The sequence below is a fragment of the Nesoenas mayeri genome (genome assembly GCF_963082525.1).
Source record: "Nesoenas mayeri genome assembly, chromosome: 4".
NCBI classification, from domain to species: Eukaryota; Metazoa; Chordata; class Aves; order Columbiformes; family Columbidae; genus Nesoenas; species Nesoenas mayeri.
The window spans coordinates 67,878,249-67,903,871 of NC_137540.1; the positions used below are offsets into that span (position 1 = coordinate 67,878,249).

General features: G+C 45.7%; 1 protein-coding gene across 1 annotated transcript; it reads left to right on the forward strand.

The window, feature by feature from the left end:
• Nucleotides 1-2,797: 2,797 nt before the first annotated feature.
• On the forward strand, nt 2,798-25,144 carry MFSD10 (major facilitator superfamily domain containing 10; the record flags this gene model as incomplete). Its single annotated transcript, XM_080343975.1, has 12 exons — nt 2,798-2,968; nt 4,177-4,273; nt 8,335-8,438; nt 9,397-9,555; nt 11,295-11,483; nt 16,214-16,322; nt 17,184-17,295; nt 18,640-18,748; nt 20,750-20,840; nt 22,461-22,508; nt 23,607-23,696; nt 25,038-25,144. The coding sequence occupies 12 exons, from the start codon at nt 2,798-2,800 to the stop codon at nt 25,142-25,144; spliced, it is 1,386 nt and encodes a 461-aa protein (XP_080200101.1).
• Between the last annotated feature and the right edge of the window lie 479 nt (nt 25,145-25,623).

Genomic DNA, 25,623 nt, shown 5'->3' on the forward strand with positions numbered 1-25,623 from the left:
TGGTTTTGGTTTGTGTTTTTTGTTGTTTGTTTGGGGTTTTTTTGTTTGGTTGTTTTTGTTTTGTTTTTTACTTCTCAATAAATTAGGTCTGGATTAGATGACTTCAATTTTCCATGCAGTCTGAACACTGGCTGAGTATAAAATACTAAGATGAAGACCCTGTGTGACATTAAACCCTTTAAAATATTATTATCTGGGTTAACTATTGCTCTTTGGTGATAGAACAAGGAAGTAAAAAACCAAGAGTGACATAAAAAAAAAAAATCAGCATTAACAAATGTAGTCTAAAAAACAAATACAAGTTATTATCTATCAGATCTGCAAGGTTTTGGATTGATCAGTTGTATACACTGATTCAGAGCCAGAATAACATATCCACATTAATTTTCCAGACATTACATGATTATTCATGCTTACTTTAGAGCATCTCAAAGCAGAAGTTTGCCTCTAAGTAAGCAATGATACATCTGTCATTGCTCAATTTTCAGAGTATGTATCATACATACCAAATTCCTTTACTCGCACATACAATGCTCAGATAAACGTGAGAGTAGCAGCTCGCTATTTGATGTAACTGGTACGTTAATCCTGATGTTATGCTTAGATAAGCTCCTCCAAATCTAATCGGCTGGGGAATCCATGACAGAGATGTCACTGTTCAAGTTCCTCACCGGAGTGTAATGACTATAAATCCACAACACTGACAGGACTGTATTGCCTGGAAGGGAAGCAGAAGTCTTTTCAACAACTGTATTAATTTGCTTAAAACACTTTTTTTGCAGATCCTCATGTATTTAAGACTATGAAGAGAAATGTGCTTTGTCCACTTGTAACCATATAGTTTAAAATTAGGCAGCTTAGACACCAGACGTGGCTGGGCAAGAGAACAATGCTATCCACTGCTATGGGTATCAAATCTATTCACATTCTCCGTGCTAAAAAACTGTTTTAAGGGAGAAGTTCATTTTAGGAACAAAGTTCCACCTTCTGCAACCACCTTTTTCTGCCAGATACCAGGAAATTTCCGTTTATCAGAACCACATCTAACTGCTGCTGTAGCAACTACCGAAAGAACACCTCCCTTCTTGGAACAAGCGCGTTTCAACTAGCGAATAAATCTTTAACTCAGGAAGGAGCGGCTGTGGTTTGAGGTACAAGACACGCACGGGCTGAGGCTATTACCAGTTGGGGTGTCTGGACAGGGCACTTCCCCGCTCCGGGTTTTTGGGTGCCCCGGCCGGGCCCTGCCCCGCTGCTCCCTCAGCCGCTCGCAGCGCCGCTTTCCCGCCGGGCCGAGCCTTCCGGGCCGGGAGGCCGCGCTCCCTCCTCGGCGGCGCCGGTGCGGGGCCGCGGGAGCGGCTGCAGCCCCGGCCGGAAGAGGAAGGCGGCCGGGGAGCTGCGGAGGGCCGGGGAGGAGCCGCCGCCGCCCGCCTGCAGCATCCCCAGGGGAGGGCGCCTGGCAGGCGGAGGGGACCCGCCCGCGCACCCTGCGGGCCCGGCCCCCCTGAGGAGCGGTAGGTGGCCCGGAGCGGCCAGGCCCCGCCGGCGCCGCGGGAGGGAGGGACCGAGGCGGGGAGGGCAGGCGGCCGGGGGAGCGGGGCCGGGCCGGGCACGGTGAGGTGCGGACTCCCCGGAGTGCCCGGGCGGCGGAGGGCGCCTGGCGGAGGGCGCCTGGCGGGGGCGGCGGCGCCCCGTCTCTGCAGGGCCGGCGGCTCTGTCCTCTGCGCTTCGGCTGCGCTCAGAAATTGCCTTGTCTTTTTTCACCTTTCTTTCTTCCCCGATTGAAACTCCTGCTCTTGACCTGAATCAGGACTTTGTTAAGGAGTCAGAGGAGCCTCCTCAAGGCTTAGCAGGTAAAGCCGGGCCTAAGAAATTTCAGAGGGGGGGAAGAGATAGCAAGAAAACACCATAAGGATGAAATTCTTCCTGCTGGTAGATGACAAATCCCCGTTTGCGTGTCAGGGCAGGGCCGGCTTTGCTGCTGATCCCTTGTGAGAGCACAGCACCAAACCCCGGCCCTGCTCTGGAGCTCCGGGGCAGAAGAGATGAGACACGGCTGGGGACAGCCAGGACAGCGTCAGGGACCCTGACCTGAAAATCCTCCCCCTCTTCAAACCTGCCTCACAGAAATCAGATGTCATGTCAGAGGTGAAGTGGTTTGTTTTTGCTGATGGGATGCCAGGGCCCGTAAAATGTTTGGTGGTTTCCTGCCTAGCAAAAAATATGGAGAGGTTTGAACAACAAAACTGATGGAGCACAAAGGCAGAAACATGTAGTACCTCGGGGTATTGCGTCAGGGAAACTGCAGCCACGTAGCGAAACTGGAGCTGAATGAAAGGTCAGTGCGAGCATCAGTAGGTTCAAGCCACACACTAGCTGAAATGGCCATGAGAGAAAGGTGCAAAGGATGTTACCCTGTGGGAATAACCCTGGAATAAAGTTCAGCTTGGTCATACAGTTCAGTGCATGCATAAATCGTGAGGAAAAACAAGGCAGAATCTGCCAAAATGAACCCATCCCTCAACTATTAGCTGGATAGACCTAGGGCCAGGGAGGATTTGTCTAAAGGAATGGTTGGTTTGGTTCCAGATGCTCTTGTATCACTTGAGTAAACAAATCATACTAAATGTTTGCAGTAAAGATGCCTTACCATTTTAAATAAAAGGATTGTATTTGTTCTTGTAAAGTCTGTAAAAAGCGAGAGTGAATCAGCAAGACACTCTGATGAAAGTCCTGCAGAGTGCTTCCTGTTTACTGGATACAAATGTAATTTTTTAGAAGCAGAGCACCTGGGAACATGGCCCTGCAAGAGAGAGAAATTAGCAGCAGCTCCATCAATGACAAGCAAGAACAGAACAGTAATCGTGTTATTACAATTGTCTTCCTGGCGCTCTTCATCGACTTGTTGGGATTTGCTCTCATCTTGCCACTGTTTCCCTCCATCCTTGATTATTACAGCCAGACAGGGGTAAGTAACAGAGAAAGTCAACCTGCTGAAAATTTTAGTTACGAGATCTTTAGGGAAGGATGGAAGAAACATACCTTGTCTTGAGGAAAACCAGATGGCTGGAGGCACAATAATAATATCCAGCACATTTAAATGGTGCATAAACTGAACTGGTTTGTGAATTTGCATGAGACTCTTCCCTCTTACTTTTTCATTAACGTGAGGGATTTGTTTGGGGGAAAATTCAGGTATTTCTTAAGGGCTTGTCCTTGTAATCACCAGCATATTTGTGACTTACATTGATGTCACTGGTGAGACGGAGTAAACAACAATCCATAATGTATCTGCATACTGAGGTTTACCTAAGAACCAAAGAAATAAGGGCTCTCACCGTACCTGAGTATTTCACACACTCATTTACTCCCACCCCCAGCACCACGTTCAGTGGGTCTCAGCTTCCATTCTCAGCAGGGCACTGGCTGCTGCTTTGGAAACACAGGTTGTGTTGGTTCCCTGAGGTGCAGCTGCTCACAGTTACCATTCTCAGGTGTTACTGGACAAGATGAAGATGTTGTCAAAGGAGAATTATTTTTACAGCCCACACCTGTCTCATAGCCCCTTTCCTACCCCATTCCAACTGCAGCTGTAGATTTTGTCTTCCTCACTACCCTATCTCTAACCCTGACCATGGGCTCTGATCTCTAGGATCTTCCCCCACTTCCAATGTATTTCCTATAGCCAAGATCTTCACCTTCTTTTCAGGGCCTTCTTCTTCTTTTCAAGTCCTCCACCTCTTTTCAGGCAACTTTCTTTTTTGCACCACCTCTTCCCTCTGGACCTGCAAGCCCCTGGCTCTCCCAATCTAAATAATGCATGTGCAGAGGAATAGAGTATGTCTCATGTTGCTTTATTAATTGAAAGATTCAGGACATGCTGCTTTTGTTTAGTTCAAGTTTTAGCAAGTAGCAGGCCTGATGGTATAAAAAAGTTCTAATTCAGACATTCCCACAGCCAAACACATACACCCCATTATCTGCTGCCTGTTAGCATTCACAATTTAAGCTATATTTAGCCTATGACAACTGATCGGTGAGGAAGTTTTCCCTAGGGGGGAGGAGGAGGGAAAGAATCATTCAACATTGTCTCTAGTTCACTAAGCTCTGATGCTGTCTTTGCAAATGAAACAGAGAAACTGTCTTCCTGCTATGTCCCAGCTATCTCTTTTGCAGGATGGATTCTATTTGTCATTGCAACGTGGTGTGGACTGGTTTGCAGTGATGGTTGGGATGCCTCCAGAGCGGAAATACAACAGTGTCTTGTTTGGAGGTATGGAAGTAAAACAAGCTAACAGACCAACAAAAAAGGTGGTGTTTTCAAATTATTTGCAGTGTTGATGTCAGGAATTATGAGGAAAATGACAAGAAATACAAAAAGCATACTTGCCTGTTGCTAAATTTAGATTTCAATAAGACAGAAAATGTCTCTTAGAGCAGGCTGTAAGTGGTGATGTTTTCATCACACTGATAGCAGTGAAAAGTTGGACAGCCCCACCTTTGTCATTTGGAGACACAAAGGCAGGAGGAATGGGCCAGCAGGAGCCTTATGAATTTCAGTAAGGAGAAATGCGAAGTCCTGTCCCTGGGAAGGAGTTGTCCCTTGCAACGGTACAGACAGGTGGGGAGCAGCTTTGCTCTAAAGACCCTGAGTGTCCTGGTGAGCAGGAGGCTGAGCATGAGCCAGCAAAAACACCAGCAGTACCTGGGCTGTGTGAATAGAAGCAGAGCCCACAGATTGAGGTAAGTGATTGTCCCCCTTTACCCAGCACTTGTTAGAACGTGCCCAGAGCTTTGCGTCCAATTTTGTCTCCCTCCAGCACAAGAAAGACCTCCATAAACTGGACAAGTTCAGCAGAGGGCCAGGAAAAGGATCTGGAGAGCCTGGGCTTGTTCAGCCTGGAGCTGCTGGCACCCTTCTGGTGCCTATGGAGAGTTTATCGAGAAGACAGTGAGGCATTTCTTTGTTGTGCATGGTGGGAAGAGAGGCAACAGCCCTAAGTAGAAGCAAGAGAGGTTCAGACTGGAAATAAGGAGGAACTTTTTCACAGTGAGGATGGCCAGTGGAACAGGTTGCCCAGAGAGGTTTTGTAGTCTCCATCCTCAGAGACTCTCAAACCCTAAGTGGTGAAACCCTGAACAATCTGGTCTGACCTCACAACTGGCCCTAGGAATAGGTGACCTCCAGAGGTCCCTTTTAAACTGAATTGTCCTATGATCTTGCCCAATTTGTTCTACGGATTGCTACAGAAACGCAGGCCTGCTGTTCCTTGTTGCCACACTGCCAGCTGAGGGTCAGGTGCCTGCTGTGCTAGACCCTGCACAGTCACAGAAATTACTGTCCCTCGACAATTGATCCATGTGTGACTGGAGACCAGTCAGTAGGAAACACTGGAATTAGAAGCTCGTGAGTTCAAGTCTCACCTCCCCGCTGGGCACCTGTAGCGCAGCACTGCTTCTAAATCTCATTAGTCCCATTAAAAGCAGGAGAGCTGCTGACTTGTGGCATCCAGAAGCATTTGCTGTCACCAGAGCACCCTGGTGGGGGTGAGCTCCACTGGGAGCAGTGCAGGAAATCCAGCAGCATTTCTGTCATGTTACACATCAGAGGCTCTTTTGGCTCCCTGCAATCTAGAGATTGGTGAGGAAACTGAAATTTCAGAGTCTGAAGATGTGAAGGTGTCAGGATTAATTTTAATGGGAAATGTCTAGACCATCTCCTTTTAGTGAGCTGAGGCTTCCTCCAATATAAGAAAAAGTCTTTTAAACTAAAAAAAACCACAAAACAAAACACAAGACTATTAGAATGTAAGTGTGAATGTATTGTTACTATTTGAAGTAGGTTTTTGGGGTTTTACAGGCGTTAGAAAGTTTATAAACAATTTTTCTCTTTCCCACAGTGTCTTCCCAGGCATGTTGTTGTTTCTTTGCTCATTTTCAGGCAGATTACTGGCTTTGAATGGTGGGAAGCAGCTTTCTTTAATCCCTCAGAAACTGCTTGCTGTCTCCTCTGAGGTCTGGCTGCGTGCCTCCTCCTTGTTCCTTCTCGTTGTCTCAGACTGTTGAAACAAGGGGCTGGGAGCTCACAGTCCTGTCGAACTTGTTGCCTTTCCTTTAGCCTGCAGTGTCCTGTACTCCTGGGAGTGCTGTACCCCTTGGCTTGGCTCATTTGCTTTCAAGGGGAAGGAGAAACCTCCCTGCTCCTTGCCGAGGAACACAACTGACTTTTGCCCTTTGAAGAAAATATAGCATCTAACTGGAAACATGCAAATCAAATAAAATAGACCCTGTTTGTCCCAGAAAGCAAGCTGGCATCCTTTGCTGTTTTCTCTCTAGGAGAAAAGTATTGAGAGGAAAGTATTTAGAAGCAGTATTGAGTAGTGACGGGAATGTTCACTAGTTACCTGGCAGCCGCAGGCAGTGAGGGTGCAGGCAAGGTGGCTGAATTAACCTGGTATCTGGCACATTTGACTCCATCTCTTCTGCTGGCTTTGATGACAGCTTTTCTTAATGAGCCATCTAATTTGCTAAACCAGCAGAAAATGTTGTGGGTTTTGTTGTTGTTTGTTTGTTTGTTTGTCCACATTAGTTTTCTGCCAGATTGAGTTGAATTAGCTCACTGGAGAGCTGATCGAGGCTACAGAAGCAGGAAAGATGGACAGATTGCCCTAGCTGTCGTCAGCCCATCTCAGTCCATGCTGTCTGATTGCACCTTACATGGCTATAGTGGAAAGGTTCATTACACCTGTGATGTTAAGAGATCTCTGCAGTATTCCTGCAGCCTTAATTCTTTTGTTGCCTCAATCTGCAACAAGGAGCATAGGATTGGAAAGATATTTGCAAGAACACCTTGTTGCTTTTCCCAGTGCAGGATATATTCTACTCTCTTTCATCTTTGCTTAGACCATGACTTCTTCAGGGGACAAACCTTCCCTGGCCTTGTCAAGGCCCTGAGGGCATCAATACCTAGTTGCAGTGACCAGCCTTTGCCCACACACCTTCTCCCCAGTGATTCAGGAGCTGTATTTCAGCTCAGGCCTGGGCCTTGCCTGAGCTGTATCATAAGCGTAGCCTTGTCTCCAGGGCTGTCTCTGGTCCTGTCTCTTGGATGCACCTTGGACCTACATTGCAGGTTTCTTGTCTCCTGAGTGGACCTACCTCATAATCTTGTTTCCATTCCTTTTCTGCCCCTGTATTCTGCTGGTCTTGACTGGATCCCTGGGTGACCTGACGTATAACCCTTGCCTTGTCTGGAACTGTCGGTGGACCCTGCTGGGACACCCCACTCTGCCCAACCCATCTGGACCATGTGAGACTGCACCCTGGTTGGTGAGGGCGCTGCCAGGGCTGTGGTCACATCCCCGTGTGGAACAGCCCCGCTCTTGCTGCTCCCTGGCTGGGAAGTGTTTGCATGTCTAGGTCTTTTTACAGTGCTGGAAATACAAGGAGGAAAACTTGTCTGTCGTTAACATAAACTGCTAGTGCATCAATCGATGAGATTTTTTACACAGTCTTTTGAGCTATCACAAGCATCTGCTCTCCCCAGGGTGTTGAGTATCAATATTCCGCATCCTTCAGTGTTGATGGGAGTAGAACTTCTGGTCTCTCCTCTGCCTTTTAAAGCTTTGATAGCTGAATAATCTGAGACATATAACCCAGTTTTTCCTTTGGAGAAAAACTGGGACAGCAAGACTTTTTTTGCCTGCTTGTTGAGAGTGTAGTGCAAATTAATAGTTGTGTGAAGCTAGAAATGGCAAGAGAAAAGAGGAATTAAAGATCAGAGAAGCTGGAGGCAGTTTTCAAAAGACTCTTGGAGTCTGTTGGAATCACTCCTACCTCTTAGTGTGCCTCACTAACAGCAGTGCTTATGTCCTTCTTTCCATCATAAAAAGGAAAGAAAAGCTAATTAAGTGTGACAGAATCAGGTTCAAAAAAAAATAAATCTTAAAAGAGCTGTGACTATTAAAGACTGCATTATCTGTGCTTTAAGAACAGAAATTTTATGTAGTCAGCTAGGGAAACATTGGAGAATCAGCATTCCATTATAACCAGTGACTTTGAAATGCTTTCTCACCAGTGAAGTAACCAGTCAATCACCCAGTTTACGTTACTGTGGTCAGTCTGTGTATCTGGTCTGTCTGTGTATGCTGCCTCAGTTAAATAACAATGCAAGATCAGGGTTTTGAGGGTGTTCTGTATAGTTGTTTGTTTACATTTAATTGTGTGCTTTTAAAGGACATACTGGAGTGATAGATCTGGAACAGGTTGGCTCTCTGTGTTTAAGATGAAGGCAGCAAGTCTAATCATACATGTATTTTTTTGTATTATTTTTAGGTCTGATTGGCTCAATCTTTTCCATCCTACAGTTTTTCTCCTCTCCCATCACTGGTGCTGTATCGGACTCCTTGGGCAGAAGACCTGTTATCTTGATGACAGTGGTATGTGTCTCATGCTGATTTCAATTATTCCATCTCAATGCACAGTTGAAGGTACTGTAGTCTTGTGGTTAGCACAAAGGATTGGGAAATTGAATGTTCTAGATCTGCTGGTTGTTGACTGCTTCTTCCCAGGTCACTTGGCCACACTTCCAAATGTGAGTGCTGAACTTCCCAGATCCAGAATTGTACATAAAAGGCATCAAAATACCTATCTCTTTCTGGGATTTTCCAAAATCCCTTTCCCTTATGTATGGGAGTCTGACTTCAGATGCTTGGTTTGCAAATGTTTGACTTAATCCCTGTATATATTAGTTTCTCAAGGGCTGATCACTTCATGACCTATTTTGCAAAGTCTGGGGATCGTTGGTTAGGAAGTGCTATACAGATGCATTTCTTATGAACATAACATTCTCCAAAATGTTTTCTCTGTTGCTGATATGTGGTTCTAATTACAGAAGCCGTGCAGAGCAAGCAGGTACATATGTGGAGAAACTTGGCAGCAAATGAAATACAAATCCTCCTATCCTGTAGGCTTGTGGAGAATGAATTAAATAAACCATGTGTACTCATGATTGATTATGAAATTTAAAGGCTAGAACTGTGAATTCTTCTTATTTTAAAATAAGTATTCTCTTAAAGTTGGAAACAAGCAGAGCAGAATTTACAAAAGTGGTTTTGAGCCCCGGACTGATTTAGCTCCCTCTGAACTTTATTTGCTCTTCTAATTTTGTTAGCAGTCTCACTTTTATATGAAGTTTGTATGGGTTTGCTTCTATTTCTTTTATATCACTGTCCAGGACGTTGTGCGGTATCAGTATATTCAGACATTTCTGTTACGTGGGTTTTGGAGCAACTGTTGAAAACAAACAACACAAAAATGAAAAGTTTAGCTGGGAAATATGTAGAAATGATATCAACATTGTTCTGCTTTATAAACAACCCTTTCTTGCTTCTGCAGATGGGTTTGATAACATCGTACACACTATGGGCTGCTTCTAGGACTTTTGGCGTTTTTCTTCTCTCCAGGATCGTTGGGGGAATAAGCAAAGGGAACGTCAGCCTCTGCACAGCTATAATTGCTGACTTGCACTCCCCAAAAGCACGGAGCAAGGGCATGGTGAGTTGACACACATGGGTTATATGTTTGAGTTTGCTGGGTAACTTAATTGCTTTCAGGTGCTCAGAATGTCTTCCTCAGGTGTGTATTCATTGTTCAAGTGAAAACATGACTTTATAGGCTACCTCACTTCTGAAAAGATGCCAGATCAGTTTGCTGATGAGCTCTCAGACTTTACGTGTCAATGACTTTTACCTACAAGTAAGACGTAGAAAAACGACCTTTGTAAGTGCTGTAGCTGTTACTCCTGCTAATAACTATAATTCTCATTATAACAGCTGAGAAATCAAAGAGTCTTAGGGCCCAATTTTGGTAGCTGGAAGCCAGTTATAGGACAAGCCGTTTTTTCTGACCTTCCCAAGCTGCGGGAGCGCAGCGGCACTGCGGGCACAGTGTGTCTCCTGGCTGCCTTGGATGTTGCTCAGGCTGCAGGATCTGAGCTCAGCGGGTGAAGGATGTGGCAGTTGGCTGACTGAGCAGCGAGTGATACAAACAGCTGCCCTGTGCTGTGCCAGAAGGCAGCGGACCAGATGGAAACACCCCACAGGCTGAAGTTCCCTGCGAGTTACCAGTTAAATCTTTTATCTTATAAAAACCTTGGGGGCCCAAACTTCTTCTAACAGATTGTTATACGCTATTGTGCAGGACAGCTGGTTCTTGGGAGGTGAAAGCTATAGATTTCGCATTGATAGCTAATGAATTTTCCAAGCAATTTACTGTAGTCCTGGTGAGACAAAGTATACTTTTGTTTATGGAGAGGGGTAGCCATACAGCACTAGTAAATAAAATGGCTTAGGGCCTGCTTTTAGGGCATGAGAGCAAGTCGCTTAGTACAGCATGGCTCACATCCATACAGCTATGCTCTCTCCCTTTCCAAAGCAGAATAGGAATATTCATTCTGCTTTCTGGGAAGAGGATACTGCTGTTCCCAAACTGTGATGGGGCATTGCCTGGGGGAATGCTGGCTGGGCAGGCAGAAACAACACCGGAGGTGGTGAGGTGACACCTGCGTGTGCCCTGGCCTTGTTTAGTTTAGTACTACAGGCAGAGATAAACAGGCTCAGGAAAGCAGGAGGATCATGTCCTGGGATGACACATTTGGATCCCACATATGTGAATATACATCTTTAAATGTCTCTTAAAGAAAATGAGCCAGAACCTGCACTGTTGTGTCCTTAAGCAATCTCACTGAGGCTTGATGATTCTAACCAGTGCTCTTTTAAGCTCCCATCCAGCGTGTACAGAGTCTACCTGTTTAGTACTTGCACTAAATTCAGGTTGTTTGGGGAAGCCTCTCAGCCTGTTTGCTCTATGAGACATAAATTCCTAAATGCAGAGATTGCCAAAGTGTTTTAGAAGCTGTAGACATCATTCTGAATTCCTCCCATGGTGCTGTCCTCCCTTCTCCAGTTTTCCACCACAAAAGTTTATCTGCTGGCTGAGCAGTCCCTGAGGTGAGGATCATTCATTTGCTTCCCAACTTCCTTTCATTCATAACCACGTTGCAGTTCGTTCCTGCTGCTTTCCAGATGAGACAGGAAAGAAAGTCAGTTATTTGGCAATAACAGGTTTTTCACCCTTAACCATCATTGCTCTGTACATCCTCAGTGTGGTTACATTCTGTATCTGATTGTATTTCCTCAAGGCAGATGCCAAGAAGTCCAAACCGTTTTAAAACTGAGCCAGCTGAGCAAACTGGTGTCTAAAACTACATGTCTGTGTTCGTTGTGTCACTGCAGGCGATGATTGGCATTGCCTTCTCCCTCGGTTTTACCCTGGGTCCCATGATCGGAGCTTACCTAGCCATGGAGACGGAGAAAGGAGAAGTCTTCTACCTTCGCTCAGCGTTGTTAGCGCTCACGTTTGCTGTGGCTGATTTCATTTTCATCTTCTTCCTACTTCCGGAGACACTTCCCAAAGGAAAACGGGTAAATGGACTATTGATCTGAAGATCTGTGTTTCTTGCAAAATTTGAGAACTGTTGAAATACTAGAAACAATGAAGAAGGGGCTGAGCCAGTGTCTCAGGAATTGAGCTCATTCATGGGACTAGGATTTAATATTATTAATCAGGCTGATGTCAAAAAGGCTGTATGATGGTTCCACCTCCTAGCCCAGTGTAATATGAGAAACTCTTCATAGATTACATGTCTGCTTAGTTGCTGGTTTTGGTGTATTAGGTTTAAATTTGTGAAAAACTGACAGGAGCCTAGGAGGATGAGGGTGAATTTTAAACTGTGATCGCAATCACTCCCTGGGTATTAACTTCAGCTAATCATAAAAGTAAATGCATCAGAGACTGGATTTTCTTTCATTTAAGCAGTATTAGTTAGAGTTTTGTTAACTATTATCTCATGTTCGCTTGATTATTCTGAGCACTCAAGTAGCAAGTGACTGTTGTCCCTGAGCTGTGCTGTCTTCCACAGATAGAAAATATCTACATGTGCTAAAATTCATTGACTGACTGGATTTGTGAGGCCAAACATTTATTAACATTATGATTTAATATTATGTGATCAGACACTGGCCAAGATATATCTGATTAAAAGTCTCTTGGAGCAGTCTCCTTTGGCAGTGTGGGAGAGACTGAACTCAGCCAGAGGTATGTGGGTGAGGCATTCCATTTGGGGCTTTCCAGCTGGATTGGATCTTTCCTGTCGTCTCTGGTTTCTAAGCAGCACTCAGCCCTTGAAGCTACTTGTTCTCTGGGCAGCCAAACCCACGTGACGCTGAGAATTGTTCAGGAAACTTCTGTCTGCAATGCCCTTGCCAGGGCAAAACTTCAGACCTTCCCTGAGCATTTCCCCACAAGCTGTGTCCCGTGTGAAATTGGTTGCTCACCTTCTCTTCCCAAGCACTACAGCTTTGTTTAAAGTTAAAAACACCAGCTCTTCTATGTGTCATCTGTTCCCCTTTCCTATTTGGCTGTTTCTAAACATTCCAGATAAAATCCTGTTCTTGGTTAGAGCTTGCGCACTCTAGGGTGGTGGCAACATGTTGACGTAGGGTAGTGCTGGAGAGCAAATCCGTTTTCTGTGAAATGATTCCACCTTTGCTGCAGAGGGATAAATGGCTTCAGCACCTTTTAGGACTGTATGATGACTGAATACCTCCCTCCCCCTTTTATTATCCTCTTTTTGGGGCTCTGTGCAGCAGTGGGTATTATGTGAGGTGGATTAATAGTTGCCTCTCAGGATCAGGTCCCAGTTGTGCAAAATCCACGGGGTGCTGATTGCTGGTGAGACAGAGGTTTATCTGACACTAGAGCTTCTTGTGATGGGTATCAGTGTTAGTGCTTTTGTGCTGTTTCCTTTCAGCCTGCAGCTTGGCAGTGGCTGCATGTGATTTACGTGTTCCGGGGTATTTGTAATTTCACTTGTTAGGCTGCTTTGCTCTTTCCTTGGGTAATTCTTCCCACTTTCTGAGTGGGAGCAGAGCAGTGTTCTTGGTCCCTGCTTGGAGGAAAGGCAGGTATGTTGGCCGCCCTTCTGGAACTTGGCTGGGCTGAGCTGGAGCACGTATTCCTGGAATATAGGAGTGGATGTGTTGGAAGGACAGAGCTGTAAAAGAGGGGAAATGATAACGAGAACCGGTAGGAGGATGTGCCCGTGAGATCAAACATCTGTTTCCTTGAAATCTGCTGTGTTCTCATGATATTGCTGTTTCTCTATCAGTCCTCTTTTCTCAGGAGACAAGATCAAGTATTTCACGTTCGTTCGTGTTGGAACTAACTTGCAGAAAGGGGAAGGTGGAGGGTGACAGGGGGAACGAGGATGCATTTTCATACAAAGAGAACAGAATTTTCACTGTTCTTCTTCTCCCTCCTTTTTTTTTTTCAACTATTCCACAAGTTTATGAGGTGAAAAGTGACCAGAGAATTCTACCTTTCACCTGTCAGAGACACTGCTCTTCTGTGAGGGGGCCAGAACAGCTCCTGCTGTGACCTGCTTGGGAGACAGGAGGAATAGAAAGGTCTCTAGTGGAATCTGTCCCTTTTAAGAGCACAGTATCACAGTATCACAGTATATTTGGGATTGGAAGGGACCTCAAAAGATCATCTAGTCCAATCCCCCTGCTGAAGCAGGAACGCCTAGGTGAGGTTGCACAGGAACATGTCCAGGTGGGTTTTGAATGTCTCCAGAGAAGGAGACTCCACAACCCCCCTGGGCAGCCTGTTCCAGTGTCTGTCACCCTCACTGAGAAGAAGTTTTCTCTCAAATTTAAGTGGCACCTCTTGTGTTCCAGCTTGATCCCATTACCCCTTGTCCTATCATTGTTTGCCAACGAGAAGAGCCTGGCTCCATCCTCATGGCACTCACCCTTTATATATTTATAAACATTAATAAGGTCACCATAAACATTAATAAGGTCACCTTATTAATGTGAGTTCAGGTTTAGCTAAGCTAGTCCTGGGCAAGGCTGCCTAGCTGGGGGGAGGGTCTTACAACATTTGTTTTTCTCTGTTATGCAGTTAATCACGTGTAGGGCTGTGCAGCCCCATAGCAGACTTATGGAAGAACGAGGTTTTTGCCCTGTGACTACTAAATCCTGTCTGGTTCGAATCGTGAGGCTGCAGCTCAGAAGGCCCAGGCTGCATTCCTGATTTGCACTGATATGTTACTTGACGCTGCATTACAGGAAAACAGAGTAAACAAAGACACTTTGAAAAATGTCTGCCACTCCAGGTGACTTTTGGGGTGATCATGAAGTAAAACGGAGCAATTTTGGAGTAATAAATCATAAACACAGGAATTAAATACAAGTTAGATGTTGCACGTTTTGAATCTGCGAAGAATCTAAACCCCATGCAGCTGGTGACGTTGACTGAAATTGGCAATGTATACTTTGTTATTTGGGTGTGGTGAAACACTTTTGTGGTTTCATGACAGTGTTTTCATTATTGATTAGTGGATGAAGTCACTTCTAGACCACTGCTTCCAGGGAAAAGATAGGAGAAATTGACAGCAATTTATGTGCACACACTCATGTATATTTTAAAAAATACAATATAGATCCCTAATTTCATAAGATATGTAAGATTTTAAACATATATATATAATGTATATCCTCCAGACCAACCTAAAATCAGCCTTGTAGTACAAAGCAGCTTGGCACTTTGTCTGACTTGGATAATAATTCAAAACAGGTACAAACCACAGGGTTTTTATTACAGGCAAACATGCTTGAGGAGAGTTGCTTGTTACCAGATTCCCTGAGCTGCAGTGCAGGCACCATCATGCCAACAACTGCAGGACTGGGGGATTGCGGCAAGCCAGCTTCAGGAAATCCTCTTACAGACCTTTTAAAAGCATGAGAAACTTCTTCTTGGGAGTGTCTGTTTACTCTCTGTGATACTTGCAGCAAAAGGGGAAATAAATATCTCAGTTTGTTCCATGTGGATCAGCAGCTTTATGGCTTTATACAGAACAGCCTGGTATATTGAACCGGTTGCTGTTGTGAGACCAATGGCCTCCAGAGCTCTTGCTGTCGGATACTCAGAAGCTCTGACTATCAAAACAAGACAGGGGTCATGTTAATACCCTATTGAAGGTTGATTTGTTTACAGCTTTATTAAATCCAGTCTATATGAGTCCTCAGGTCATGCACTAAGATTAAGTTCCAGTGATAATTTGACCTTTAATCTCTGCCCTCAAGGGGGTAACAGCTCCCACCCTATCTGGGAAGAGAAGGAAGCTCATCAGATAAAGTCTGTGCTGTGCTTTGAAGCTGTGAAATACAAAGTGTGATTATTCAGGATTCTATCTTATCTCTTCTGTCTGTCTTATCTCTTCCCATGACCGTCATGAAAAGTGACAGTCTAAATTCTCCTACTTTAAAAGGAATCATTTCCTTAAGAATGTAGACGTTATTTCTTCTTTAATATTTTCTTTAGTTTTCTATATGTTAGAATTAAAAAACAATAAACACATTTTAGAATTAAATTCTTTATGGATGGAAGAATAAGCATCTCCTAAGCTCTGGTTGTTAAGGAGCAGGGAGAATGCCACTAGATGCATAATTAGGTTGAGATGTATGAGGACCAGAAGCGCTACAAAATACATTTTCCTCTTTGAAAACACCACACAATGTGGCTGGCCAGAGTCCCTATAGACGCCTCTCTCAAATCTCTCCAAGGAATCTCTTTAACAATTACATTTTCCTTTTCTTCCCCAGGAGGTGTCACTGGCTGGCTAAAAGAACAGTCAGTACCAAACCAGAGGGTTGTTTGATGTGCTTACACTGTTCTCAGACCTGTAGCCTCAGCTTCCCATGAGCTTGCAGGCAGATGTGCCATTGTTTTCTCAGTAAACGTTCATTGGACATGAGCGATGATGCAAAAAGTGAACCAAATAAAGCCACCTTCAGCGCTATGGAGAATGAGCCTCTTCTGTTTTCTAAGAGCCCAGGAAAGAATCTGTTTTCTGTCTTGAGCGACCGCTGCTCTCAGTGCTTCACCTTCTCATCACAGTGCTGGAGCCAGCTCTGTGATCAGAAAGTCTGGACTGTGTTTAGGGGTCACTCCAGCCCCATTGCCAGCTGCCTTGTTTCATCTCAGACAGTTTGTGTAGCTGTAGAAGCACATTTGGCTATTACTGTCAGTTCCTTGCAGTAGTTATTACACCAGGTTTTTAAATAAGCCTCTTTCTTCCTCTGATCAGGTCTCTTCCATGACGTCTGGATTTCAGGCAGCAGTTGACTTGCTCAGTCCTTTGGCTTTATTTCAGTTCTCTGCAGTCACCCGAGGAAAAGAATCCCCTTCGGAGGAGAGTAAGTGTCAGCTGGCTTTTTATATTAATATTTTGTGCCTTTGTGTACGTGGCAGTGGTTTCTACGTGAAAATTTTACTCAAACCACTTTGGGAGCAGCACTCTGTTCGCTCATTTAAAACCCACCATGCTAACTTATGAACAGGGAACTGCAGCATCCCTTGGACGCTGGTCCTGTTATTTCCAAAAAAGATGAGTGTTTCAGACTGGAATTTGATTTTTCAGTTCAGGACTTGGAGATGGAGGTTTTGAGCTGACCATTTCTCTATATGAAATTATTTAAGCCACAGGAAATAAATCAGTGTTTGTCACATACAACAACTTATCATTCAGCACTTGCTGCTGTATCAGGAGTGGAGTAATATTTGCCACTCTGGAGAAAACCTGTTAAACCCTGCATTGGCAGAAAAATAAGTGAGGTAATCTGTCATAGACCACCTGTAGCTTAGAAAAAGGGATACTGTGCTTAACCAATGTCATCCTGACAGCAGCATCAAGGTATTGGGTGAAATGCAGGTATTGATTAAAAGAAATTAATTAGATAAATAAATCAATCCCCAAATAGGTTGGGGGTGTGAGTGTGAGGCAGAGGGGCTGATTGGGTGAGGGAGATCAGGGTGACCCAGATTGAGATGAGTCTTCTGGGCTCTCCTCCCCTCATAAGAAAGGAGTGAGTGGGCAAAGTCATTTTGTGCCATGTCTTGTATGGATATTTAAAGTGAATATCTGAGATGAGAACTTTTCCCTGTACGGTTGATAAATGTTGCTCTACTCTTGTTATATTCTCAAGCTATGCTTGAAAAACACCACTGTGTTTCTCTTTTTTTTAAATTGATATTTGTTTGGTGTTTTGTTTGTTTAGATCTTCAGAATCTCAAAACTTTAGGCCTGGCTTATTTCCTGTACCTCTTCCTGTTTTCTGGCTTGGAGTATACACTGAGTTTTCTCACCCACCAGAGATTCCAGTTCACCAGGTATAGCACACTTACAAGATAAATGTTGTATATTTTGTCTAGGATATTTTCAAAAATCTTGACTTCTGTTGTCCTCATTTATTTTCAAGAGAGGCTTCATGAGGTTAGTAAAAGCACTCAGAAAGCAAGCACTGTGTTCAGAGATACTTGGGTTTTGTGGGGAGAATTTATGAAAATAAGGCACACTATTTATCATGAAAGGAAATACTCTGTCTACAGTTTCTAATAACTAGAGAAAATCAATACACAAGATTAAATCAAAGCTCCTGAAATATGTATTGCTGGGCTAGTTGTATTGATTATAATAAAACCTTTTCTTGCCCAGAAGAGTTCTTCAGTATCAGGACAAATCTCAGAGCTCAAAAAAGGCAAAGGATGGAGGGAAAGCTGTGTGATTCGATTTGCTCATCAGAGCTCTGCATTGCATACAGTGTACAGTCATTACATCATAGAGTTTGATTTCCTTTAGTCAAATTCTAGAGAAGAAAGAGAACAGAAACCATTAACAGCAGCTCAGCTTGAAATACTTTCCCTGCCAGCTCATAGGAAGATTTCCAGCCAGGAACATCATCTTGCAACTCGATTCCTTATGTGTGTCCTTCCCTTTGAGTAATTCTCAGGGGTTTGTCTCATCTTTCCCTGTCTTTCATTACCGTTTGTGGCTTAACTAACACGTGTGCATCACGAGAAGGTTTTCTAGTGCTTTAAGCTTGTGTCTGCACAGTCCTTTCAGGATGGCCATGTAGTGAGACACACAGCTTTACGCTGACAGCACAGGCTGTGTGACAAACAAGCTTGTTATGGAGGTGAGAACTTCTAGTTGAGAACATGCCCATAGTTTGGTAGATAAGAGGGGTGAAAGGGAAATTTGAAGAAATAGGTAAGGGTGGAGGGAGCGATTGCTTCCCGGTGCAGTGCGTGATCAGCACCATTGCAGCGCCCGTGTTGTGCCTCAGGGACATTAACCATACTCTGCATGGCTGGTGGCAGTGGCTGAGAAAGCAAAACACCTGTTCCTTGGAAACCAGCAGCTCCTGTGCTTGTGGCACAGATTTCCCTGGCACAGGGTAAGTAATGAGTTGGAAACAACTGGACTACGTCAGAGCAGCCTAGAAATGATTGCAGCATTGGCCAGCAGCTGTCCCACCTCTGAGACCTCAGAGCTTTATCTTCATGCTGTCTCCTGCCATGGAAACTCGTGTCAGCATATTAAGAACTTTGCGCCGCTCGTGTGAGCACCGGACAGGATTTTCTCTCTCTTGTTCAGGAAAGGATCTGCATTGTGGATCCCGGGGTGCAATGCTCTGTGCGTGACTCCATACTCTGTTTTTGCCTCCCTTCCAGCATGCAGCAGGGCAAGATGTTTTTCTTTATTGGAATAACAATGGCTGTGATCCAGGGAGGCTATGCTCGCCGAATCAAGCCAGGAAATGAAATCAGAGCTGTAAAAAGGGTAAAAAATAACCAACCGTATTTCTTTTTCTTTTCCTCCACAAATCTGATATGTTAATTTTCAGTCTAAAGTGCAAAAAAGGGTAGTTGGAGGCTAGAAATGTACTTGACAAATCAAAAGGAATTTCTGGCTCATAAATCCAGCTAAATTACTTCTGAAGACCTTGGCTGTTGGGCACTTATCAGTCTAAACTTTGGAACATTAGAGCTCTCTCCTACCATATCAGCTACAATATTATTGAAACTTGCAGTACTTCATCTACAGCTTCAGTAGGGAATGAGAACAGAGTGTCAATCTGTGCAAGCTTTGTTTCGGTGATTTCTCTTGCAGTGCAGACATTGAAACTGCTAAAGCTGCTTCAGAGCTGATCTCTGACTCTCCTTCTGCCCAATTGTTTTCAGGGACATCACCAACCTGCCCATCTCTGTGCCTGCCAGGCTTTCCCTAGAGTACATTTCACTGGTGGGCAGGGGCAAATAGATTCTTCCTCTGATCTTCGGTTTGTAATTGTCAGTATCACATGTCACAATGGCGTATACTGATGGTTTTACTTGTGGAAATGTGCATTTCTGTGGTTTGCTTCCCTCTTTCATCACAGAGGTGAGATGTACTGGGATGACAGGGAACAGTTCTCTACAGCTTATACAGCTGTGGGACAAGCAGATAAGTCTTGACATTTACACTTGTACGTGGACTAAACAAGGCTGGTTTCAAGTGTTTCTGAACTCCTGTTGGTAATAAGACTGTTAAAGCCTCCATCAATTGATTATGCATTTCAATGTGATTTCAATGGTGTCAGGGTAAAAAAAATTACCAAACTACACTGCATTCCAGTGAGCTGACAGCTTCTCTTGAACTATTTCCACTGGTGGAACCATCTCCACCCCGCTCCCTGGCCCGCACGCTCGTGTTGCACAGGGGAAGCCTTTCCCGGGGATGGGAACTCCTGCTGCTGCGTTAGTGCTGCTTTATGCCCCGCATCACCCTCCTCTGTGTGCCCTGCCCACCTGCTGCGCTCGCTGTCCCTGCACCGCAGCTCAGGCGCAGTGTGGCTTGTCCCTCTGACTTCTGTACCCTTCAGGCACTGAGAAGCGCAGTTACCTCCAAACACTCACCCGGTTTAGTTGTCGGGGCTCATAACCACCCGTGTGTGCTGCGCGGAAACCCGCTGGCCCTGGAGACCCCTTCTGGGCATGTACGTACCTTGAGGGGCTTTTGTGGCACGAGTTCCCCCTTTTCCTGAACTGGCAATTTGTGAATCTGGAACATATGGCAAATGTGGCCTCTCTTAGCGCAGTGATTACAGCAGCTCATTTATAACTGAATCTTCAAAAGGAGACATTTGGTGGGAGTGAATACCCCCTTTTGTGAAACACACAGCAGATCCCAATTGCTCTGTCACTTCATGCGAGGGAGAGACCACAGGGAACCACGTCCAAGCTCTTGGAGGAGATGAGGAATGTTTATTATTTTGGGGGTTGAATTTCACGTCCAATTCCCCCTCCCATGTTTTTCCTTGGCTGTAGAACCATGAACTTGGAAAGCTCAAGAGGGGTGGATATAGCCCTTAAAATCAATCAGTACTGCTGAGAACAAGCAGAGGAGCTGCAGTTCTGTTGCACACAAGCTTTTTGATTTCTTGTGCCAGCTCAGGAGACAAAGAGTTCAAGCCAGATTTCTGTTCGGTTCAATACGGAGCAAGATTGTGTGAGAGAACTCTGCAAAACCCAGTTTATCCTCAGTTGTGGGAAACGGGTGGTGGGATAACTACAGCCTGTTATGGCGACTCCAGCCTGCGCGTGGTCTTAACTTATGTGAGTGAGAGAAAGGTGAATTGCGCTGGTCTGTGGCCACCCAGGTGAATTTGAAGTCTCTGCTCTGGAAGAGGGGGCTTGCTGCTTCTCACTTAAATGTAGTCCCATCAGCAGAAGAGAACTAACCTAGAGTTAGGCTTTAACAAGCAGGGCTTAAATGTAACTGTGTGACTCATTCATTTTGCAGGCTATTATGTTGCTGATTCCAGCTTTCTTGCTAATCGGATGGGCTGCAGATGTGACGGTGCTGAGTGCTGGACTCTTGCTGTACTCCTTCGGTGAGCTCTGCAAAATGCACTGAAAGCTTAGCACTGATAATTTTTCTTCATCTATTATTCACTCAATTAAAAAAATGCACTTCTAATTTTAAACTCTAAGTAAGAAAAAGTTAATATTTCTGTTTATGGAAGAAATAGTGTCTCTTTGTTCTTTGATGCTGTTTGTATCACAGGAGGTTGCCGTGGTGAAATTTGGAAGCATCCCCAGTTCTCGTGTTGTCCTGTTTACTGGGCAGCTCTCAGGGGGGATGTTTTTACCCCCTCTGATCAGACCTAGAAGCAAAATATTAATATTCAGTGAAGAGCTCAGTTCAGGAAAAGAAGGAAGACAGTGTGTCTTTGTATTTCTGTGATGGGTGCGTTATTTCTTAGGCAGCAGGCGGAAGAGCCCTGCGAGGGGGACTCTGTTGCACGGGGCTGTGCTGGCCGGACGCTGCTCCGCGCTCTCCCAGGACAACCCCCGGCTCAGGGTGGGAGCAAAACTCCCCCCATGGCTTCTGAATAGTGCAGCTGGTTTGCAAATATGTTTAAGTGTTTACATAAGTAATAGTCCATCAATTTAAGCTGTCACTCAGGGAAACAGTTATGAATGAAGCTGGATTCATGTACTGAAATGCCTATTTGAAAAGAGAGTTTGGATATTCCAAATGCTGCTCACTATTGTTCAGAAGCTTCAAATATGACTAATTCAGAAGTAGGAGACTTCTCTTTTGCGTGATACAGCTTGATTTAAGAGTAAACTGTAAACCATAAAGTGCATCTATTTAGTAGCTTGCTTATCTTGGGTCAGCAGTTTGACAGGTTTCAAAATCTACATCTTCTCTACAGAGATGGGGTGACGAGGAGGAGAGGAGGAGTTTGTTTTTTGTGACTGTGCTTCTGAGTTTGGAGCCTCATGGTCCTGCCCCATACGTGGGCAGAAAGCCCCATCTCCCCCCAGGGAAGGCCAGGAGAGCCTCTGCAGGGGCCTCTGTTCTGTATCTCGTCCTCCCTCTGCCCCAGGAGTTAAAGCAAAATGTCTGTCGTTCCTGCTGTCCAGTTGTCCTTCCCAGAAAAGTTTCTGCTTTGAATGCTTTAAGCACTTCCTTCTTGGCAGAAAAGGCCCCTGTGACTGTTGAACAGCTCTTGGCTTTTGTGCCCCAAAATTTTGTAATCTCTTATTTCCCAAGCCAGAACGCAGCTGCCTCTTGCATCAGTGAGCAGGGTAAAGCCATATGCCCAGGGACAGTGTGATCCTGGGTGCAGCCACCTCACTGTCCCTGTGAAATACGAGCGATTCCCTTTCCCTGCTCCACCTGACAAGACCACAGCGATTTGGAAAAAGCCCAGTGAGCTGAGCTGACCCATCTGCCCCTTTCCTGTGGGGTCAAGAGGGAGAAACACTGATGCGAAACATCTGCTCGCAGCACTCGTGGCTCTGGGTGCAGGTTGGCTTTGAGGGGGTGTTTTCGTGATTGAACTGGATTCAACCTGATGATTCACTGTTGGTGCAGTGCCCCAGCGCTCAGCATAGTTCTCTGCAGTAGTAAGAGTTTGGGCCACGTGTTTTTCACTATTGCTCCTGTAACTGTTTTGAGCTCCCTGCTGTTCACTAACAGTCTCTTCTGTGGATTTTTCCAGCTGCGGCCATTGTAATCCCATGTTTGTCAGCAGTGGTGTCAGGCTACGGTGAGTGTCTTTCCTGCTTTGAGGGGCAGCCCTTGACCACAGAACTGACCTTTGTGTAGACCTGGCTCAGATACAGAACTGACCTCAAGTTTAGTGATGCATCAACAGCAACGCTCATGATGTAGGTCCAACTCAGAGCTGAATGCTGGAGCGGTGCCTCCGGTGCTGCGTGAGGTGCTTTCTCCCCAGATGCATTAACAAGGACAGCAGAAACACTGAGTGTTGCAGTGAAGTGCTGCTCACCATTGTATGTAATCCTGAAGCAGGAACCACTCGAGCCTAGAAAAGAGCCTTCCCAGGCGCTTATGCACTGCCCCTGTTCAGCACAGCCAGCGAGCCGGGACTGGCGGTGCCCGCTGATCACACTGTGCTTTGCTGTGGGGAGCAAACCAGCTCCATCCTGCTGGAGGTGCTGCAGCCTTCAGCACCTTCCCTGCTCTGAACGTCATTCCCAGCAGGGAGGCTGAGTGAGCCAACCTTATTTCTGGCTATGATTGAAAAGGTGGGTAACAGTGTGCAAAGAATTAATATTGTGGACAAAGGCCACAAACAGAATGGCTTTGTGGTCTCTGATTTCTTCCTGATTCCTTAGAAAAGGCTTTCTAAGGAACCTAAAACCTTCTGGGTTTGTGGCACTAGTTGCCACATACATCTGCTTCACAAGTTACCTGTGTTGCTCTTGAGGATGACACAGTTCTGCCTCTGGCTTTGGTTCAGTTGAGTCCCTGCACTACAGCACTTGCTGAGGCAAAAAGGCTTTGCTCATTAATGTCACTTTTATGTTGCTCTTATTTAACTTCCATGATGCTTCTGTGTTTATTACACACCTGTTGCCTTCTCAGCAAATCTTGTGCACAGTGTGCAAAGCTTTTTTTGGTGTTGGTTTTGTCAGCTGTGGACAAGCACACTTGACAAGCAGTGGAAACACTCATGTTTATCTTGGTGGAGGGGAAATAAATGCAGCTTGGGCAACGACTTTGAAATGGAAGGAGGGGGAGATGCATGTAGGGAAATGCTTCCCAAAAAACAATGCTGCATGGGGGACCACAGTGCCCTGCCCAAGCAAAACCCCGGCACTGATCCTGGCTCTCCGCACAGGCTCCGCCAGCCAGAAGGGACGAGTCATGGGGATCCTGCGCAGCCTGGGCGCCCTCGCCAGAGCCCTGGGACCCATCCTGTCAGCTACGGGTGAGTGTGGCATCCTGCTCCCGCTGCCTCTGCAACACACAGCGGCACTCTGGGGGGCTGACAGAAAAGGCGAAGCGCAGCACGTTTCAGGGCCATAAAGTTGCCTGCAGAAGTAGGGACTCCTGACAGCTGGACCAGGGGTGGGACATGGTCCTGGTTGACACCAATGAAAGCCTCACAGAGGAGTTTTAAAAGTCCATACGAGCAGAGATAGACTAGACAGCAGGGACTGCCTGGCTCCCTAAACATTCCAGCAACAGCATCAAACTAGTCCAAGCCCTGTGAGCATCGCAGAGGACCTGGCCCCAATGTGCAGAGGGAGCTGGAGGCTGAGGAGCCTTTGCTGGGCTGAGTTTTAGCCCTTTTAGCACATAAATGCCCCTGCTGAGGGGCTGCCCAGGCACTGCGTAAGCAGGAGTCACTGAAATCAAAGGCTCCTGGGCTGTGCAACTATTTCTCCACCTCTTATGAAGCTGCATCCCAAGATAAAACAAATTAAGTAGAGACAGTTCATGTACAGTAAAGAACATTTCAGCATTAAAATCTAGAAACTAGATTAAAAGAGCCCACATCCTGCACAGGGAGGGTGCAGTGCCTAGTGGCCCTGGTTAAGGCCAAACCTAGGCTGTGCCTAAGGAGCCCCCTGTACAGGCTCCATTCCCATAGGCCAGTATAGGGTAAAGGAACAGAATCAGGGGAAGCAGCCACACAGCAAGTCAGAGCTTGAACTCGGACCTAATGCTAAGCTTAAGCAAAGCTTAACATTAACAGTTGCCTGACTGCATCTGCACAGCAAGCAACTGCCTTGCTCTGGCTCACCAAACCAGTGCCTCATACAGCAGCCTCTGAAAGGACAGGCCAGACTTTGGGCTTTACAGGAAAACCAAACCAGCAGAACAGCTCCCAAGTGCAGCACAAGTCCTGCCCTCGCCCTCCCACCTCGGCACCAGATTCACGAGTGTTTCGCAGCAGGAGACCAATACCAACAGTGAGGAAGCTTCCAGAGCGGCACAGATAGCACCAGGAGCAGCCGCAGAGGCAAAGAGTTAAACAGTTCTTTGTAAAGCTGAGTGAGCAGGAACTTCCCTATTGCTAAACTGGCAAGAATGGGATTAGCCCATTTAAAATTTCCACTTTTAACATGCTGTTTCCTTGGGTGAGACCCAGCACTGATCAGCCACCTCCTCTATGTACCGTGTGCCTGCAAGATGTGCAGGGAACGATCAATAACTGTGGTCTCCAGTTGTGTCGCTAAGCTGCCGAGAGCAGTCGCTCTGAAGGCCGGTTTACACAGCCGTGAGGACGCACACGCTAACCAGCTCACTCTTGTTTCCTTTGCAGTTTACTGGCTGGCAGGAGCAGAGCTTTGCTTCACTGTCTGCGCAGCTTTCTTCCTCATCCCCTTCGTTTTACTTGGTTCTGTAAAACAGCAGACAAAGAAGGAGTAGGAGATGATAGATAACCACCGGTAACCACCAGCTTGTAAGGACCTCTGCAAGACCTGACTGCTGGCACCTGACACCGCTCAGCAAAAGGGAAGAGGAGGATTTTCATCATCTGGAAGGGGATATGTGATGACCATTTGCAGCAACAACAGACTTTGGGTTTCTCATGGCCCTCCACAAGCAGTTATGTTTAAGACTGTCCCCCAGCCAGTGTGGCTTATTTTGCAAATAGAAAATGATAAAAAAAACAACCAAAAAGACAAAAAAAGGAGAAACAAACAAAAAAAACCCCACAACCAAGCAAAAAAAAAAATCAAAACACACACACACAAACCCCAACCAACCAACCAACCCCCACCCAACCAAAACAGCTGAGTAAAGCATTAAGATCTTCAGAGCAGCAGAGAGGGGTGTGACAGGAGCCCAGCACAGCACCATCCCCACTGACCGTCCCGAGCTGCTGAACGGAGCGCACGCAGAGC